General features: G+C 51.1%; 1 protein-coding gene across 3 annotated transcripts in view; it reads left to right on the plus strand.

Moving 5' to 3' along the window:
* Positions 1-19384, plus strand: part of SSH1 (slingshot protein phosphatase 1) — a 59275-nt gene extending 39891 nt beyond the window's left edge. For all 3 annotated transcript variants that reach the window (XM_082700097.1, XM_082700099.1, XM_082700098.1), the window contains 7 exons: positions 708-801; positions 2060-2188; positions 4698-4744; positions 6076-6222; positions 7763-7963; positions 10172-10739; positions 13253-19384. In XM_082700097.1, the coding sequence (XP_082556223.1) occupies positions 708-801; positions 2060-2188; positions 4698-4744; positions 6076-6222; positions 7763-7963; positions 10172-10739; positions 13253-14506 (2440 nt within the window). In that variant the 3' untranslated portion in view covers positions 14507-19384. The remainder of the gene's footprint in view (positions 1-707; positions 802-2059; positions 2189-4697; positions 4745-6075; positions 6223-7762; positions 7964-10171; positions 10740-13252) is intronic.
* The last annotated feature ends 255 nt before the right edge of the window (positions 19385-19639 follow it).

Genomic DNA, 19639 nt, shown 5'->3' on the forward strand with positions numbered 1-19639 from the left:
CCCAGCAGAGCTCATGTGGCCTGAGGCTGCACTCACTGATGATCTGGGTCCAGAAGAAGGAAACAGCTCCTCTATCTTCTGTCTTAGCTAGGGCCCTCCTCCCCCCAAGTCGTGGGTCCCTCTGGGACTGTGTTATAAGGGCCATGGACAGGGAGGTCAGCCTGAATGAGGAGACGACTGGAAGCCACATTCTAGGAGGCCCCAAGTGGTGAGAGAGTTGGGGAGAATGACGGTTGCCTTTAAATATAGAAAGGGGCGTCCCATGGAAGAATTGTCGTGGTTTGTGTAGAAGTAGGGCTGGTGGGTAGACATTACAGGGAAGCACATAGATTCTCCATGTAAGAAGGAGAGGAGCAGAGCCGGGTGAAGTGAGGCCCTCACGTGTGAACATGTTCCAGTGGAAGCAGAAGGATCGGTTGGTGGTGGGCGGACATGCTGCGGGTGCTTCCAGTGTCTCGTCCCGAGAGCCTGAGTCTCTGCAGACCTGAGCGAGGACTGTGCTTTCCAGCCATAGCTCTCCATCCGCTCGCCACTCTGTGGACTTCCTTGGGGGTTCTAGACACAGGCTCGGACCCTTCTGTCCCTTTCCCCTCCTCCCAAAAATGTGCGCACAAAGAACGTGGCTCTCGGAGCATCTGGTGTGTCTGCAAACGCGGACCTCAGGCTCCCTGTTCTTCTGCATCTTACTGGACGTACCTTCTTCCCAGGCCAACCGAAGGGGAAAGGACTGAGCGCGTCATCAGGGCCAAGCTCCGCAGCATCATGATGAGCCGGGATCTAGAAAACGTAACCTCGAAAGAAGTAAGAGAGCTCGTCCCTCAGCAAGCCAGAGGTCACAAGGTGTTCATGTGTCCTGTTGCTCTAAGCACAGCAGAGGCGGGCCTGCCGCATTTCCTTCTCCGACTCTCAGAGGCTTTGACCCCCCCCAAGAGCCTTAGCCTCCCACTCTAGTCTGGATCCCGTTGTGCTCCATACCAGCTGTGGGGCCTTGAGCACATTTCTGATCTCTCGGAACCTGTAAGACCTTTGGTGGTAGTTCCCGAAGGCACGCACATTGCCCTGAGACATGCTGGCCTACTAGCTCCCTCTCCTTTACCTTGTGTTTTGTTGAGATGCAGGGAACGCTTATTGCTTATTTCAGGATTCTCACTTACTAGCAAGTTACCAACCCTGGACTGCCTTCTGTGTGCCTTCAGATTTTTTTCTGGATCACTTTTTTCTTGTTTCGGTGGCTTTTTGTTCAAAGACCACAATGAATTATAATGTGTTTAAACTGGGTAAATCTGAGGGCTTGAAAGGGCCATTGAAAAAAACCATAGATTACCCTTTTTATTAATTAACACACATACAAAGTCATATTTGGGGGCAACCCTGTTGGATCCCCTCCCTCTTTGGGAGCTTTGTTCTATCGCTCAGTAAGCTTTGCTTTGCTGTACAACAAAAACAAAAACGAAAAACTGGGATGCCTGGATGGCTCAAGTCGGTTAAGTGGCTGCCTTCGCCGGCTCGGGTCGTTATCCCAGCGTCCTGGGATCGAGTCCCACGTCAGGCTCCTTGCTCCTCAGGGAGCCTGCTTCTCCCTTTGCCTCTCCCTGCCTATACTCTATCTCTCTGACAAATAAAATAAGTAAAATCTTAAAAACAAAACAAAACAAAAAACTATCATATTGTGAAGCCTGCTAAAGCAGGATAAAACTGACTTTATGTATTCACCGTGATGTATTTGATAATTTAATTGTAAAAATAGAAGTTCCTTAAACTCAGTAGAAGAGATCCCGTGCAAATCAGCTTCTTCATATAAAATAATGAACTTCTCCCAGTCAGACTGACTGTGAGGCTTGGTAGCCTGTGTTCCCACCACCTGTGTTTGTGCTATGTGCATCTCAATGTGTATGTGCCAACTCTGGGGTAAAAAACAAAAAACAAAAAAACGCCAAAACAACCAAACACCTTTTTTGAAAACAGCCACAGTTTAAGTGGTAACATAACTTCTTTGGAATTGGACAGCCCTTGTTTTGTTTTGTGACGAATCACTTTCCTGCTGTTCTCCACTCCACAGATCCGTAATGAATTAGAGACGCAGATGAACTGTAACTTGAAAGAATTCAAGGAATTCATAGACAATGAGATGCTCCTTATCTTGGGACAGATGGACAAGCCCTCCCTCATCTTCGACCACCTTTATCTCGTAAGAAGCATGGTGCACAGCAGGGTCTGGTTTGGGGAAACATTGGTCTGCAGACTTGGGTTGGAGCTTGCAGCAGAGTCAGAGACAGGGAGAAACTGGCGTTGCTAGAACCCCATTCCTGGCTGTTCTGGGAACCCCAGTCTTCAGCTCCCTTCCTCTGGCCTGCACAGTTGCACTCTGCCAGATGTCTGAGATGGGGCTTCCAGCTGAGCTGTGTGGAGTGGTGTGAAGGCTGTCTGGCATGGTCCACTGGCCGCAGTTTTCAGAATCTCTCCACCCTTGGTCTTCAGTCACTAACACAAAGGTCCTGTCCAGTTACCACCACACTATTTGCAGGCTAGCGCCCCCAGTTACTAAATGACACATGCTTGCCAAACCCCAGAACCACACCTGGCATCACCGAAACGTAAGAAACAGTAGGCAAAACAGACCGAAATCGCGAAACTCAGTTTTTTCCCCTCTTTCCATCTGGGCAGCAACTCCGTGCCCTGCTCCCGGGCCCACCGAAGGGACAGGCCCTGGGAGCCCCAAGCAGGGGCAGGTTGCGCAGCTTCCCCCCACCTCCATCTCTTGCTGGATGCTCTTAATGCTGCAAATCTCCATAGAAGGCAACTGGCAAGTTCTCAGAGTCCCTCAGAGAGACTATAGAGGAGAGCATGTTACTAAAATTAGAGAAGCAGTACAGTGTGATGAAAGTCAGACCCACCAGGGCCAAGTTCCCACTCCCCAGCCAAAGCAGCTGGGAGACGGAGAGCGAGCCTCTTTGCCTTTTCTCCCGCGTTCTATACCATGTGGGATGGTTATGAGGATTAAGTAGAAGACGTTCTTAAAGCACCGAGTGCAGTTTCTGTAGGCACTGGTAAATGGCAACCATTGATACAGCAAAAATCACTTCCTGGGAAAGTGGAGGAAGTGTATTTGCTGCTGAAGGCAGGGACAGTCTTGTTTTCTGCCCACAGGAATTAATTAATAGTTCTTCAAATGCATGTGTTGTGATATATATACTTAATACTAAATATATATATATATCAAATGTATATGTATTTATGTATGTATCAATTCATGTGTGTGTGTGTGTGTATTTAATGTTTATATTAAAACCTATATGAATGTGTGGGTTTGAAGCCTTTCTGTATTTGGAAAGCTGTCCGGCAGCCCTGGGCTCTAATCTCCCCAGGAAGTTGGTGGTTTTTTTCATGGTGGAAGCAACAGAAGGCAGGCCATCTCTCCACTAGGTGGTGATCACAGCAAGAGGAAGCTCACAGATGTAGCGAGCTTTCGTTATTGTTTTCCAGTGAGGTTTGGTGCTTTATGTCACTTTTTCCATGAGAGATACTAAAGGAATTCTTATATTTGAGCCTCTCCCTCCAGCATGAAAATCCAGCTAGCACCCACACATTGCCACTCCACTGGGCCCCCTGGGGCTCCTGCATCCTGAGGGGTCTGCCCTCCTGGGAAAGGAAGTTTCTGCGGAGACTTAGAGGGGGCTCTGACTCTGTCATTTGCATTGCCTGAGAGTGAAGTGATAGCTTTTTCTTTGTTTTTTTTTTCCCCTTCTGTGTTCCTGGGAAGTCAGAAACGGGAGCATTCGTTTTTAATACGCTTTCATAGGCATTACATTAAAATGTATTATGGAAGGTTCAGAAACACCAGTAACTCCAAAGAAGAAAGTAAAAAGCTTCCCCAATTTGGCAAATCTAGATGTAGTCACTGTTAACGTTTTAGTATATTTATTTTCCCATCTTCTGGGTTTTTTTCTTTTTATGTCTATATAGCTTCTTAAAAAAAAAAGAAAGAAAGAAAGGAAAGGAAAGACTCATACTGTTTATATAGTTTTGTATCCTGTTTTCTTTTTTTAAATTGTTTTCATTATGCGACATTTTCCTGTGTTGTTAAAGAGCCACCCAAAGTATGATTTTTTTTTTAATTGCCCCATCGTGTGGCTTCATCATTTATTTTACTAATTTCTTCTTGTAGGACCTCTTAAGTTATTCCCATTGTTTGTTCTCGCAAATAACCATAAATATCCTGGTGCATAAACCTATGTGCAAATTCCGGGTATTTCCTTAAGACAGCTTTTTGTACGGGGAACCACTGGGTCAGAGAGTGGGAACTTTTAAAAATACCCAGAAAGGTAGATTGACTTCTGCTTTAAATTAGTGGTGTGTGAAAGTGCCCCTCTCCTGAGCGGCAAGCCGGAGGTCACTGCCTCTGGTGACGGGACCCTGCCGGAGCCCTAGGAAAGGACTTCGTGAGCGCGGGGGTTACAGATTTCGCCTTTCCCCCAAGGCCTGGGGGCATCCAGGGCCTTCCATGCAGGCTGATACTGCCTGGAACGCCCCGGGAGCCTGCTTTGCTAGCGGTCTCTTTCAGTTCTGTCTTCCATCTAAGGACAAGGGCCCGTGACGTAACCCTCCCCCACCCAAGACTAGCCCACCCCGTGCCTCCCCAATGCAATTCTGAGGCTGACACGTGACACTCACGGGGGTTTGTGTGATCTGTCCCCCAGGGCTCTGAATGGAATGCATCCAATCTGGAGGAACTGCAGGGCTCAGGGTGAGTCTGCTCCCCTCGTCTCCCCTTGTCCTTCCAGGCATCTTAGAAGCCCCCGAGGCTGAGCCCTTATAACCCATGGCCAAGGGCTGGGCTGGACAGATGTGCTTCAAAATGCCACCTCCTGAGTATTTCATGGGTTTTAGATGTGTGATTGTTTGTATCACCAAGAATGATTCACAGTCACACGCCAGTGGCAGAGGACAGCCTGGATGCTGGTAGGGCCACAAGCCCCCTCCTGGGCCCCACTGCCCCCTGGCACAGGTGCTGGCAGGTCTAGTGTGGACACACACACACCGGTCTGGCCACTCAGCAGCTCTGGTCCCAGAACCACTCCTGGTCCTCCCGGATGTTCTACTTCGGGGCCTAGTGGGAATCTGGCAGCTGAAGACTCAGTCTTGGTCAGAAACATATGCCCGTCTCTGTCTGAGAAATGCCCAGCAGCAGGAATTAAGAAAAAAAAAAAAGTTTAAATCTAGACCTTCAAGAACAGATGTCTGGACATTTTTTTTTTTAACAACGCAGCCACAAAAATCACCATTTTGTGGGTCTGACATGATGGCATTCTTGAATTACTGCATTTAAAAATCAAGACTAAACAAATCTTAAAACATATCTTTAGAACTACTGGTTAAGATGTGTTCTTTCAACAGAAAGTTTTCTTAAAATGTAGAGTGATACTATCGATGCTTTCTCGCACTGGGAATGAATAAATGATTTTTTAACGTATTTTGTAAAGCACTTGTAATAGTCTCATAGAAACCCTATCTGAGGTATCTTCTAAACTCCTGAAATTATTTTGGTCTTCCGGGAATGTATCCGGTTTAGAGAACCTGCACTCAGAGACCCACCCCACCCTTTACTTACTTATTTGTACTCTGCCTTGTTTTGAGAGGATTTAAGGCAATTCTCAAGGACATAAGTAATGGATGGAATGGATGGATATATTCTCTTTTAGCTCTTTGTTTTTTTTTAAGCCTCTATCTATTCATAACAGGAAGTTTAAAAATTTGAGAGTGTCTGAAAATGTATCTAGTAATACATAAGTCTGCTTCCAGAATTCCCATTGCTTAGCAACACTTTGAACTTTCTTTTTGTAAGTTTTTTTTTTTTTACAAAGAAATTTGTTCTTTATTATAATACATTCTCACCATATAGAGGGCAGTTGAAAAAAAAACTCCTATTTAAGGAAGAAAGTCCCACCATAAACATACACACTTTACGAGTGTGTATTTAATTTTTTCTTTGCTCAGTTTTCTGTTACTTTGGGTTTTTTTTTTGTCGTTCCTCATTCTGATTCTCCAAATTTGTTCTTTATTTTTTTCTCATTACAGTGTGGACTACATTCTAAATGTCACCAGGGAAATAGATAATTTTTTTCCTGGCTTATTTGCATATCATAACATCCGAGTCTATGACGAAGAGACAACAGACCTTCTTGCCCACTGGAACGAAGCGTACCATTTCATAAACAAAGCAAAGTAAGTGGGCGGAGAAGCCCAAAAAGCTGGTCTGAGGAAGTAACTGGCAGATGCTGGGTGGGCAGAAATTGATGGCAGTCCCAGACACAGAAATCTCTGGTTTGTGGAGCCTTTGATGTCTGGTGGGCCTCTGGTTTTAGACCACAGGACCCCTAGCACCAAAAAGGCACATTCATTGATCTTCTCAGGGTGGGGGCCCCAATGAGCCTTTGTTTCCCCCATCATTGATTGGGACACCAGACCCCACTTCTGTCATCAGCACTGCTTCCGGGCAAGAGTCTCATATCCAGTAGACATTCATGGGAGGTCTGTCTATAGGGAGTCACTGAGCCAAAGTCGTGCGTGGACTGTGAGCACCTCTGGGGCTGCTTCCCCAGAGAAAGCTGCTCAGGCAGGAGCCTGGAGGGAGGGCCCGCCTTCTGCACCTGAGTTGATCCAGTTTTCCTGTTCATAGAATGGGGCAGACCGTCAAAGGTCCCCATTGCTCTGAGCCTGTTACTGGCATCACCTGTTTTTTTGTCCTCCCCTTATTCTCCTCTGGAACAACTCTGCCTTACTGAAGTCCAGAATATAGAGACAACCCTTTGCTATCGAGAGAAAACCCGTCTTCTGCTTTGTAATCCCTTAAGGTCAAAGCTCCGTAACATGTCCTTACTGAATCTTAGTTTGTTTGCATTCCTGGGGGGATAGATTCCAGACCAGCAGTCAAACAAAAAAAAACAAAGACAAAACAAAATGCACTGACAGATGGGGATGAATTTGAAGCCTGTGGTCTAGGAAAGGGGCTCAGACCCACCTGACAGGCCAGCTGCTTCCAGTATAAACAGACAGGCTGGTGGGTCTACCTCCTGTACAAATAAAGCTGTCCCGGTGCTGCCCCTTCCAGCATCGTGAACCCTCCCATTTTCAAGCCAATGAGGTCTGGAGAAACACAACCTAGCCATTTCTGTGCAATCAGTCCTACCTGGGCCAGAACTGCCTCCTTACAAATGACCAGCCCACCTGCCTTCTTCCCCTCATCCAAGCCCGGGTGCCACCATCCTCGCTCTGGCTCCTCGACCCTCCCTTTGTGGCGAACATCTTGCCCTCCCAAGGACCTCATGGCCTTCCACTTGCTGGCCCCGTTTTCTCTGCGGTCACCCATTCCCCGTCTCCATCTGCTGGGGCAGCTGGGGAGCTTTTACAGATGCCCCTTGCACTGCCCCTTTGCTTCCTGCAAGAGAGTTTCTGGTCTCCTGGCCCATCCCAGTGATCCTGCTTTGTCCCTGAGGGCAGCCGATCTGGGAGCTCTCCCAGCACGACTTGGCAAGGCAAGGACTGATTTATCTCGATTTCCCATTGTGTGCTAATTGATTTTGCAGTGAAGTTATTTCCTTTTGAGGGTGTGTGGCCATCTGCTGCTTCAGTATCAGGACATGGCAGGGGTGGGGTCTGGGCACGGAGATAACTTCAGCATTTAAAGGAAAGAAAAAAACACATTGGGTAAAACCTGAGAGAGTGAAACCGTGAACGTTTGGGACCCTCTCCCCTGCTTCTGCAGGAAGAACCGTTCCAAGTGCCTGGTACATTGCAAAATGGGTGTCAGCCGATCTGCCTCCACGGTCATAGCCTATGCAATGAAGGAATTTGGCTGGCCTCTGGAAAAAGCATACAACTACGTGAAGCAGAAGCGCAGCATTACACGGCCCAACGCAGGCTTCATGAGACAGCTGTCTGAGTATGAAGGCATCTTGGACGCGAGGTGGGTGAGCGTCTGCAGGACGGGTTGGCAGAACCCACTAAGCTCCCGTCAGGCCTGGCAGTGGCCTCTGCAGCTAAAATCCCGCCTCTGGTCAGGGAGGGGGGCGTAGGGGGTAGGAGCCAGGCTGAGACAAACAACTATTGTTTGGGGTTTGATTCGTGGTTTCCAGGAGGGATCTGTTTGATTTTGTTGGCATGCACAGAAAGCTGTTTTGCTGCTGGAGGGAACGGTGTGCGGCTTCTCATCCAAGGTATGACGTCAGGGGTGGCGCAGGCACGTGGCCATCCCCGTTTCCTGAGCATCTGCTTTGGGCCTGCCAAGCCCTGGGCCAGGCCTTGCCACAGGGCAGGTCCGAGGACAGCAGGACGGACTGGCTTCCAGCACTGATGAGCTGGGCCGTATCCGGCTAGCTTGCCCATCTCCCCCAGCCCTGGTTTCCCCTTCTGAGTTTGCAGCCTAAGCCTACCTGGTAGGGAAAGCTGTTGTGAGATTTACCTGAGGACTGCACAGGTTGACCTCTGCAGATGCCATGCTAGAGGTGGCTTGTGGTGAATAAAACGGAGCTTTGGACCTCCACCCAGAGGACTTGGAGCTCCAGTCCCCACCCAGAAAAGGTCTGCCAAGGACAGGTTATCCCGGGCGTACAGGGGAATGAAGAGTGGACACTGGAGGTTAGCGTGCCCCATGTTGCACAGCCGGCAGACAGCACAAGGGAGAGGGCACAGTCAGGTCTGCTGGCCCCCACGGCTCTGGTGCTGGGAGGCCCCGTGGAGGCAGGTTCCCAGACGCTGGGACTCTTTCTCCCTGGGTGATTTCTCACTGGTGTTACGACGAGGCCACATGCACAGTCCATGGGCTTCTTGGCCAAGTGTGAGCAAGAAGGGGTGCCCTGGCAGGGTGGAACAGAGTCTGAGAATAGCTCTGGACATCTCTGGAGTCCCTTTCCTGTCACCCAGGGAGTGGCTGGACAGATCCCCAGGCAGGGCCCCTGGCCGAGGGGAGGCAGAGGAGGGTGGGAAGGAGGCGGGAGCATCTTGCCCTCCTTTCCCTTAGCTCTTCAGACCCTTGCTGCCATCAGGGGTTTGCCACCTCACAGCCTCACCAGGGGTCTTCAGGCTGGGGGCACAACCACAATGCACTGCCTTGACTTGAAACCCCATCTGGGGGCCCTCTTGGCCTTGCCTGGAATGGGCACACAGAGCAGTCTCGACAGGTTGTGGTGCTCCCATATGTTTCAAAACAACAGCAGCCCCCTGCCTTTTCTTTCTTTCTTTCTTTCTTTCTTTCCTTTTTTTTTTTTAATTTTATTTATTTATTTAATAGAAAGATATACAGTGAGAGAGGGAACATAAGCAGGGGGAGTGGGAGAGGGAGAAGCAGGCTTCCTGCCAAGCAGGGAGCCCAATGCAGGGCTCAATCCCAGAACCCTGAGATCATGACCTGAGCCCAAGGCAGATGCTTAACAACTGAGCCACCCAGGCACCCCTAAAAACAACAGCAGGCCCTTAATCCACATCCTTTCCCAGCTCCTGCTCCCATCATGGCCACATACCTGCAGGATGTTGGTACTGGTGCCTCAAGGGTCCTGGAGGTGACTTAAGTGCCTGAGTCCACATTATAATTTTTTTTTTTGGATCCTTACATTAAAAATATGTTATAACCACTGGCGATTCACAGACCTGTACCCCTGGGGATAAAAATATGTTATATGTTTAGAAAAAATTAAAAAATAAAAATTTTTAAAAATTTAAAAAGAAATGTGTTATAACCAGGGGCGCCTGGGTGGCTTAGCGGGTTAAAGGCTCTGCTTTCGGCTTGGGTCATGATCCCAGGGTCCTGGGATCGAGCCCCACGTCAGGCTTTCTGCTCAGCAGGGAACCTGCTTCTCCCTCTCTCCCTCTGCCTACCTCTCTGCCTACTTGTGAATCTCTGTCTGTCAATAAGGAAATAAAACTTTTTAAAAAAAGATACGTTATAACCATACTACCATGGTATCATGAGACCTGTTTTTAAAAGCAATGTGTCTGCCACATGGTCGTTGTGTGGCAGAGTCACTGAGGGCCTCCGCCAGGAGCTGTGCGGTTGAGGTTCCAAGGCTGTTTCTGTCAGCCTTGAGCTGTCTCTTGCTGGCCCAGCCCTGGGCGCTCCTCCTGGGACCCTCAGGGCACCACCCTCCCGTGACCTTCCTCTGCTCTTCCTCCCCCACAGCAAACAACGGCACAACAAGTTGTGGCGCCAGCAGAGTGAGACCTGCCTCCAGCAGCCGGCAGATGGCCCAGCAGGGTCTGGGGACTTTTTACCAGAGACCTTGGACGGCGCCCCGGAGGCCCGGCTGCCCTGCCTAGACGATGCTGCCCAGCCCAGCTTCCCAGACAGTGGCGCTCCAGGGGGACCCACTCTCCCCTGCTGCTTCCGGCGGCTCTCAGACCCCCTCCTGCATTCCCCCAGCGATGAAACTGGCAGCGTGGTCCACCTGGAGGATCTGGAGAGGGATGCCCTTTTGGAGGAACCAGCCGAGCCGGCCGAGGCAAACACACCAGCCAGACATCTCCAGGAAGCTTCTGGACTCTGCGAGAAGGAAGTGAAAAAGAAGCTGGAGTTTGGGAGCCCCAAGGTCCTGAGTGGCTCCTCGCCGCAGGTGGAGGAGATGGAAGGGGAGGAGGTCCCAGGAGCAGGGCAGTGGGGACGGCCCCCACCCCAGCTCGAGAAAAGCCTGCTCAACCGGGAGAACCTTAACAACAACAACAGCAAGAGGAGCTGCCCGGAGGACTTCGAGGTGGGCAGTGGGGCGGTGCGGAGGGCAGCGGGCATTACTGGAGCGTGGCTGCGGGTGCCTGGGAGTGCAGGCGCACTGTGGGGCTGGGCTGTGCAGGGCCAGCGCCCGTCCCTGCAGTTCTTTTCCCCCACTGCTCCCCCCCCACCCCATGCCCTCATTCACGGCTCAGGCAGAGCTTCCGACTCAGTATCCTTCTTACTTAAAATGTAAAACAAGACTTACTACCTAGCTTCAGCATTTATCAACCCGAGGCTCTACCGCGCCCCACTCAATTTCCCACACTCTGAATTGTCTTGAGCCAAACCCCAGCTGGGTTGCTCCTTGCACAGAAGCTTCAGTGAGTGACATAACCACAGTCCACCCTGAAGAAGTTGATGTAATTGCTCAGTATCATCAAATAGCTGCTCTTCCCACTCCTGCTCTAATGCTTGACTCCCTGAGTCCCAAGTGGCTATCCTGTTTGGTGGGTTTCTGCAGCAAGGTCCTAGCAAGCTGGCCCTTGTTCAGAAAATCACTAATTCTGCCCGCCTTTCCTCTCCTCCGAGTGGCCCGGGAGCTGAGGCTGGTGTCCTGAGAGGTGTGCTGTGCCGCCCACCTCCCAGGTCCCGCCCTCACTCTGCACCAGCTCTTGCCACGGCTGGGGACATGGAGCTCCGTTCCCCCTGCCTTCCCTGTCCATCTTCTGAGACAGCTGTGATTCACAAGGAGGACCACTCAGAAATGCGTTCCCATATCCAGAGGGTTTGTCTTTCCTGTGTTCTAATACAAACGAAAAGGGAAGTCCCAGCTACCGACCTCCAGACCGAATGTTAATTACTCGTGAATTTCTCCCACTCAAAGCAAATACACATAAAGACAGATGATACAAAACATCTGTCTGGGATGGTGATGTGTCCATCAGTCTGAAATGGCATCGGGTGGATGGCAGGATGAAGAGCAGGAGAAGCGTGGGTAAGAAGGTACATGAAGGACAGCCTGCCTTTACTGGCCAGAGCTGGATTGAATGGGTGAGGTTCTCCAGGGAATAGGACCCAGAGACAAGCACTCATTCATTTGTTCAAATCTTATTTGCTAACTACGGTGCCAGGTTGGTGAGGGCTTCCACTGCAAGAGGACCACGCTTCCTCTGCCCTCGCCGCTTAGCACCTGCTTAGCGATCTCAGTAGAGGTCCAGCTCCTCAGAGAAGCCTTCCCTCTGCGGAGCACTTTGAGGTCATCCCTCTCCATCCTGACACGTGTCACTCAGTTTGCTGGTTCACATGCGACGCTCTGAGGGCAGGGACTGTCTTCTTCGCAGCCCCTGTGCCTGACCCAACTCCTGACATGTGACAGGCGCTCCCTAAATATGAGTCGGATGGGAGAATTTGCTCCTGCTCTGTTGCCCCCTGGGCTCTGAAAGGTGGTCTTCAATCTCCTACTGGGGGACGTTCTGCCACATTTTAGAACATTAGGTTCTAAAGGTTTTAGGAGAAAACTTTGGTCAGAACTTCAGGAAAATTTCTGGCTCAAGAGTTCAGATCTCACCGGTTGAGCTGGAAGCCAGCCCCAGGAATCCTGATTCTACAGGAAATCCACCCTCCCACCTCCCCAACCACACGCTCTCCATGTGCCCCCCTGCAGTCTCTAGGAATCCTGCCTGGGTTTCTTTACGATTCCTCCAGTGTGGGACCACCCCAGGACATCTTACCTTGGGGGACTTAGGTCTGTGAGATGAGATGGGACTAGGCCCTGACGGTCAGGGCCGTGGGCAGGGGGCAGGGAAAAGCATGGGCCAGCAGCCCTTTGCCAAGAGGCCTTTGTTTTAGGCCAGCTTGGGAATCTCACAGCTAAACCGCTGTTCGCCTCAGCCCGTAGGACCCTGTTGTCTGTCGATGGGTGTGTGAGGGAGGTGTGAGCAGTTGTCCTGCCTTCGGAAGGGCCCGAGGTGGAGACGCACATCACATTTGCCTAGAGGGAGATGACTTTCCTCAGAAAACAGTGCCGACATGTTCCCCATTGGTAATAAAACACACCTCAGCCTGGTGCCCTCATCCAGGACTGTGCTTGGGTCTGTACTGGTTTTTGCCTTCGACAACCTCACTCTGAAGACCACAGCCAATGGCTGGATGGTGGCTCTTTGGAGTCACACTGTGTTCATGCTAAAAGGGAAGAGCCCTATTTCCAGACTACATATTCCCCAAGCACAGATTCTTTCTAAAAGGGAAAGGAAGGGAGGAGAGGCGTGCAATGGTGAAGGTGGGTTTGAGAGGGCTCTGCTCCTGACCATGCTGTGCTGGTTGTGTGGCCAGAGATTTGCCCAGGATCGTAGTCCTGTAGCCTCTGGAAAGTTGGGTTCAGCCCTGTAACCACCACTGTATACGCCCAGGTGGGTTCCAAGAGGCCTGTGTTGCTGCGTTAACTGAACGAGGGGCACTGCCTCTGCAGTACCTGCCCGGCCCCACTCCAGCCCCTCCTCGTATTTTGTGGCCTCCGGCTCGCTGTTGTATACTCACAATGTTCTTATCCCCTTTCAGCACGATGCTATATTTGGGATCCTTAACAAGGTGAAGCCTTCCTACAAGTCCTGTGCAGACTGCGTGTACCCTATAGCCAGCGGGGCTCCCGAGGCCTTCAGGGAGCGGGGTGAGAACCCCGGAGCTCCTGCCATCTGTACCCAGCCAACCTTCCTGCCGCACCTCACATCCTCCCCTGTGGCCCACACATCCAGCAGGTCCCGAGCTTTAGAGAAACTGGCCTCTGGCCCCAGCGAAAGTCCCCCATTCCTACCACCAGCAGGCTCAAGGAGGTCAGACATCGGTGGCTCCGGGGCCGCAGCTGCCCCAGAAATACCAGCTAGCCTTCTGGAACCTTCCAGAGAAACCCAAAAAGTCCTGCCAAAGTCCCCCCTTTTGAAGAATTCTCACTGTGATAAGAATCCTCCAAGCATGGACGCAGCGAAGGATGACTCACCACCCAAGAAAGACCTGAAACCTGCCAAGGACCTGCGGCTTCTGTTCAGTAAAGAATCTGAGAAGCCGACAAGCAACAGCTACCTGATGCAGCACCAGGAATCCATCATTCAGCTGCAAAAGGCGGGCTTGGTCCGAAAGCACACCAAAGAACTAGAGAGGCTGAAGGGCACGCCCGCAGACCCTGTGTCTCCCTGCAGGGATGGCCCCGCCAGCAGGTTAGAAGCCAGCATCCCTGAGGAGAACCCTGATCTGGCTCCTGTCCCTCCGCTGGGGCCCCCAGCTCTGCCCAGCCTCTCGGGGAGTGATGAGAAGTCAGAGGCCATCCCCACTCCGTTCGAAGTCGCCCCACCCAAGAGCCCCGGTCCCTTCCTCTGCCGCCTGGATCACACCAGTCACTTCTCAAAAGACTTCCTGAAGACTATCTGCTACACCCCCACGTCGTCCTCCATGAGCTCCAACCTGACGCGGAGCTCCAGCAGCGACAGCATCCACAGCGTCCGAGGCAAGCCGGGCCTGGTGAAGCAGCGGACGCAGGAGATCGAGACCCGGCTCCGGCTGGCGGGCCTCACCGTCTCATCCCCACTGAAACGCTCACACTCTCTGGCCAAGCTCGGAAGTCTCAACTTCTCAACAGAAGACCTGTCCAGTGAGCCAGACGCGTCCACCCTCACCGACTCCCGGGACGCCCAGTGGAGCGAGTCTTCCTTCTTGCGTGAGCCCCAGGCAGCCCCAAGGAACCCAGCTGTGACCTCTCGGCCATCAGGGAAACCTGCTTCAGAACACTTGAGAAGCCCCTCTTGGACAAGCAAAAGCTGACCGGCCTCTTGCTGTATTTACTCGGACATGCGTTTCCACCGGTCCCTCCCTGTGTCTCACTGTGGGTTTCAGCTGTGATGTCTCCTAAACAAGTGACATTCTAACTCTTCCCGCTCTCGCTGCAGAGAGGAAGAGAGGAAAAAGAAGAACCCAGCACAAGGAGAAGGGGGGGGTGCCAGTCAGGTGGCCTGGGAGAGCCAGAAGCCATCGGCCAGTAGATCTAGAACTCTGCTCCCCAAGCCCTGTGTTTTCAGGAAGAATCCTGTTTTTAAAAAGAGCATACACAGACATGCACACACTCCCCGAACACTGCGTGTGCACCATGAAGGCTCCACGACCACAGCGCACATTCCTAGCTCATTCAGGCCCTCACAGGGAAGCCCTTGGATGGCAGTATGAAGTCCTACCTCTGTTCTTGCTGTGCTTTTTATTTTTTAAAATATAGTCGTGACCAAGGCTCTTTCCAGGGAATAATGCTGTGTCAGAAAAGGTTATTCCAAAAAAGATTTTTTTTTTAATTCTTATTTTTTCGCTGGGGACCCCCAAAAAAGTCCTAAGTTGACTACGCACAACACCGCTAGGTAAAGTCAGAACAGGCTGTCGAATGCTGTTGTTGGACCGACCCTGTGGTGCGTGGAGATGATCGGTGCAGCTGAGTTCCTTGTCCTGGTGTGTGGTCCCAGCAGAGTGGCGTGCATCCGGCCAGTACTGGGGTGAGGAGGGGATGTGTATATGTGACGTCCTCAGTCATTGCTAATGGTGACGTGTAAGTTGCCCCCAGTCTGGGGAGAAGGACCCACAGAGCATCACTGCGTCTCCTCTGCTGCTCAACCCGATGTGGTTGCCTTGAGGCTTTGAGAGAGCTCGAGTGTGTGTGGCGGGGGTGGTGGGTCTGAAATGGGGATTGTCCTGCCAGGAGCCCTTGGGCCCATGAGGTTACAGGAACAGGTTCAGGGAGGAAAGGGGGCTCTAAGCAGTCACGAGCCGCTCTGCTGGCCCCTCTCTCGGAATAGCCCTGCCACAGCTTCTCGGAGAAATGAGACCATTGAAAAGCTTCATAGATGTTTACAGTCACCGCTTCCTTTGATGACGTACTGCTCCGTCTCTCTCGCCCTTCCTGGCAGTGAGGACAGTGGAAGAGGGCTCTGTACTCCTGGCCGGGGGTCTGGGGGGCCCCTTTCAGAATCAGGTGAGCTGCACCCATCACATAGCCACGGGATCCGGGCATGGATGGAGGGAGTCCACTGGTGTTGGTCAGTAAGACAGGCTGTTGAAAGTATTTTGGAGAGAGAGAGGGAGAAAAATAAAAGATGCTTGGTAATAAGACAGAAAGGTTTCATCCAGGGAGTCCGCAAACTCTGGTAACAGACCCTTGAGCTAAGAAGCTTTTATATTTTTAAGGACTTGTTAAAAACAACAATCTAATATGCAGCAGGGACCGTGTAGCCTGCACAGGCTGAGATACTCCCGATCCAGCCCTTTAGAGAAAAGGTTCACTGACTCTTGGTTCCACAACACAGGGCTGCCCAGGGCCCTCCAGAAAGAAACTGCCAAATTCGAAGGCCTGCCCTGCCCCTTGGACACCTCAGGCCCAGGCCTTGTCTTCTCCTGACCCAGACCTTGCCTGCCTACCCATGTGCTGTCCCGCAGGGTAGGGGTTGGCCCGGAGGTGCTGGCCGATAGTTGCCCAAAGTATGGTATGCACTCAGCCGTCCGCTGGATTTATTCAGTCAAACTAGAAGCCTTTGGCACTGACCACTCTCCGAAAGTGGCTGAAGGAGCTGCCATCTCGGATCTTACAGTGGTCAGATCTGGGTTAGGGTTCGGGCACCACAGGCAGGGTTTTCAGGAACGAGGGCAGACGGGGCGGGGGTGGGGGGTGGTGGTGGTCCACGTTTCAGCTAGTGGGTGGAGTTTGTGCAGAAACACCCTCTCCAGGAACTTTTCCTCCCCAATGTTGTTGATTTTTGTTTTGTTTTTTAAATCATAATGTTATTTGATAGGAATTTGTTTTCCCACCCCTGTCATTCAAAATCACCTTAAAGGGTGATTATCTACTACTTCTTAGAATCCCTGTTGGGTTCCCCTCCCGCTCCCTGCCCCCGGCCAAAAGAAAGAAAGATCATTCTCAAAAAACATACCGAGTTCAGTATATGTTTTGCCAAATGAAACTTCGCATTGTGGTTCCATTTTTGTGTCAAACGATCCTTTAGATTTGATGCTTGACAGGCTTCCGTTGCTCTTCTAACCTCATGTGTCTGGTGTGTGGGAACAATATATTTTTGCAAACTTTAATTTTGAAAGCGTAGAAGGAGAATTACAAATTTGGCTTTTGGCGACCCTGTTGTTTGCACAAGCACGGCTTGTATGTCAGGTCTACACAGACCAGGGCCCAGGGCCCCATCATCAAAGCTAAATGGGGGTGTTCTTGATTGGATGGCTAGCACTCTGGCCCGGAGGAAAGGATACGGACTTTTCTCCAAGACCCACATCACCAAGAGCGCTCTTCCAGGCTCAGGGGCACCCTGGCAAACAGACTCACGCTGACCTTTGAAAAGAAAGCCTGTGCTGTAAGCTACGCCGCATCTGGACCAGCGTTCCGTCTGCCTGGGATCTTGCTGATGGCGAACATGCTGAACGTGGGAGGTCCACGCGGGAGGCAGGGAGTTTCTGCTTTGAAAGTCATTGATCCTGATGACCACCATCTTCAGGGAATGTCCTTGTTAAAATAGAGAACGGGAGTTTTCGAGATCTGGTGGATGATCTCCCTGAGTCTTGAACTGCCTCTCTTGTGCCACCTCACCTCTCTCTCTCTCACTGTAACTCGTGCGACATGCTGCAAGTTAGACTCAACTTCCCTAGATCTTCAACTTGCTTCAGTCCAGGTGGGGTGGGGGCTGCTGCTTGTCAAGCTTTGTTACGTATGAGGGGGAACCTGGATCTGGGGAGAGGAGGAACCACACTGCCCTCTGATCATGATTCGATAATGCCCATTCCGGTTTCTTTGCCTTGGAGCTACTTTTGGGGGTCAGAGCAATGCTGAAGAACTTCAGCACAAGGCTTCTTGCTCTTGGCATTCCGTTTCTTTGATCTCTTCGAGGGTACCCATGCTGACCTCTAGGTGCCGAACTGCACGCTCCTGGGCAGTGACACCCATTTGTCATGTGTGAGATCACTCACCAGCTGCTCACGGTGGCCGCACCGTCCAGCCTTCCCTTCTGTGTCCCCCCACCCCTCTAGCCAAAAACCATTCCATCTCATTCGAAAGCCTTTTCTCTCCTACATAAGCCCAGAGGATGATACAGGGTGGAGCCAAAGTCGCAATAGAATTAGCATCTTGAGGCTGGCCCTGTCCTTGGGCGCTCTTGTCTCCACACGGGCCAGAACCCAAAAGATTCAGGACTCCCCCTCCTCCCCTGGGGCCATCTCTCCCCAGTGAGAAGAAGTGATGCATCATTTAGGCAAGGTCCACAAACAACCTTACCCAGGGTGTCTGAAGAAAGACGTGCTCTCTGTTGACCAGAAACGCTTTGTTCTGGAATACTTTCCACCCAGCCCTCCTCTGGCTGGCCACCTAGCAGAGCTTCCCCAGACCCAGTGAGGGCAACCACGTGACCTCTGGCAGGAGAGCTAGGCAGGCCAAGGAATTTGTGATGCTGGGCACAGTGAGGGTGCACCTGCCCCGCTCCCATCCTGCAGGCTCTTGCCAACGCTGCATGCCAAACAAAGGAGTTGGTTGACACCCCCTCCCCGTGCTCACTACTTGGTCTTTTCATTGTGTGCCCTGCAGCTGAAAACCTATGTATATGAACTCACTCTGCATACATACACGCATATATATATGCACATATATATATGCAACTTGAAGCAGACCATCTCACGGGCCACTTCTCTCCCATCGACACACACACTGTGTCCCCCTAGTACAAAGTGGATCACCTTGAACGATACAGAGTGGGGCCATGTGCAGCAATACTCTCCATAGACCTGGACATTGACCACCCCCCCCCAACACACACACCCTTTTGTCTAGCCCCGGGCCCCGGCTTCGGTCCATCTCTGCCACAGGAGTCTTTACAACCAGCCCCTTTGCTGTCCTTTGTGTTGGCCTTGCCGCACAAGAAGGTGGCTGCTTCCTCCCTCCTTTTTCCGACACTGTAATTATTGTTTTACAATTGAGTGCCTTAATAATAGTTTACAAATACTGTGTATTTATGGGAAACTGGTAAGCTCGCACCTTCTGTGATTGGGCCTTTGCCTTGGCGATGGTGGTCGGCGTGAGGGCTGGAGCTTGCCCTACCCCATGCTTGTGCTCATCTGCTGTGCAGTCCTATGTGGGGGGGGGGGGTCCTCCCCACCCCACCACTGTCTCAGGAGCATTGGTGGTTCCTGCAGGTGAGGCTGGCACTTGCTCACTGTGTGTCCCACAGTAGCAAGGAAAGCACAGAATTTGGTTCGCTAGCCAGCCAGGGGGTGGCACCGTCCCCCTTTCCCCCATTGCACAATTGTGCTCTTTAAATAGAAAAGTGTTACCACCTAGGCCTCCCTGTGTTTCCTCCTCTGCTGGTGTCCTGAGCTCTCTGCCACCAAATGTGGGGACAGACACCAGCCCCGGTGAAATGAGGAGCTAAGATAAGTTCTCTAGTTTTCAGAAGCTGCCAGTGGGTTCCAGCGTGTTGCGTTAAGATATTGATGATTTTTTTTATTCTATTTTTCTTCATTTTTTTTATATTATATATTTAAAAGGCAGTATCTTTTGTACTGTGAATTTGCAGTAGAAGATGCATAATGCACTTTTTTTTTTTACTTTTGTTGGTGTGTACTGTAATAGTCTGTGTGCTTCTTGTGATGAAAATAAACTTGTTCTTTATAAATGTCTGACGGCGTGTGAACTCGTGCAAAAGGAAGCTGCTGCTTCAGTCGTTGCCAAGACAGTCAACATACCCGCGCCATCCAGACAGCCAGTCTTTACTGAGCACCTGCCTTGTGCTCAGTGGTATAAAAACCCAGACACATTAGACAGAAGAAAGAACCAAGAAAGCCAATGTTAGTGCCTCCAGGAATGGTCTTGTTTTTCCTCCCGATTTGATGAGTAAGGAAGCAGGCCTGCTTGTGGGTGGTCATTTGGATACC

Source organism: Mustela nivalis (genome assembly GCF_964662115.1).
Source record: "Mustela nivalis genome assembly, chromosome: 14".
NCBI classification, from domain to species: domain Eukaryota; kingdom Metazoa; phylum Chordata; class Mammalia; order Carnivora; family Mustelidae; genus Mustela; species Mustela nivalis.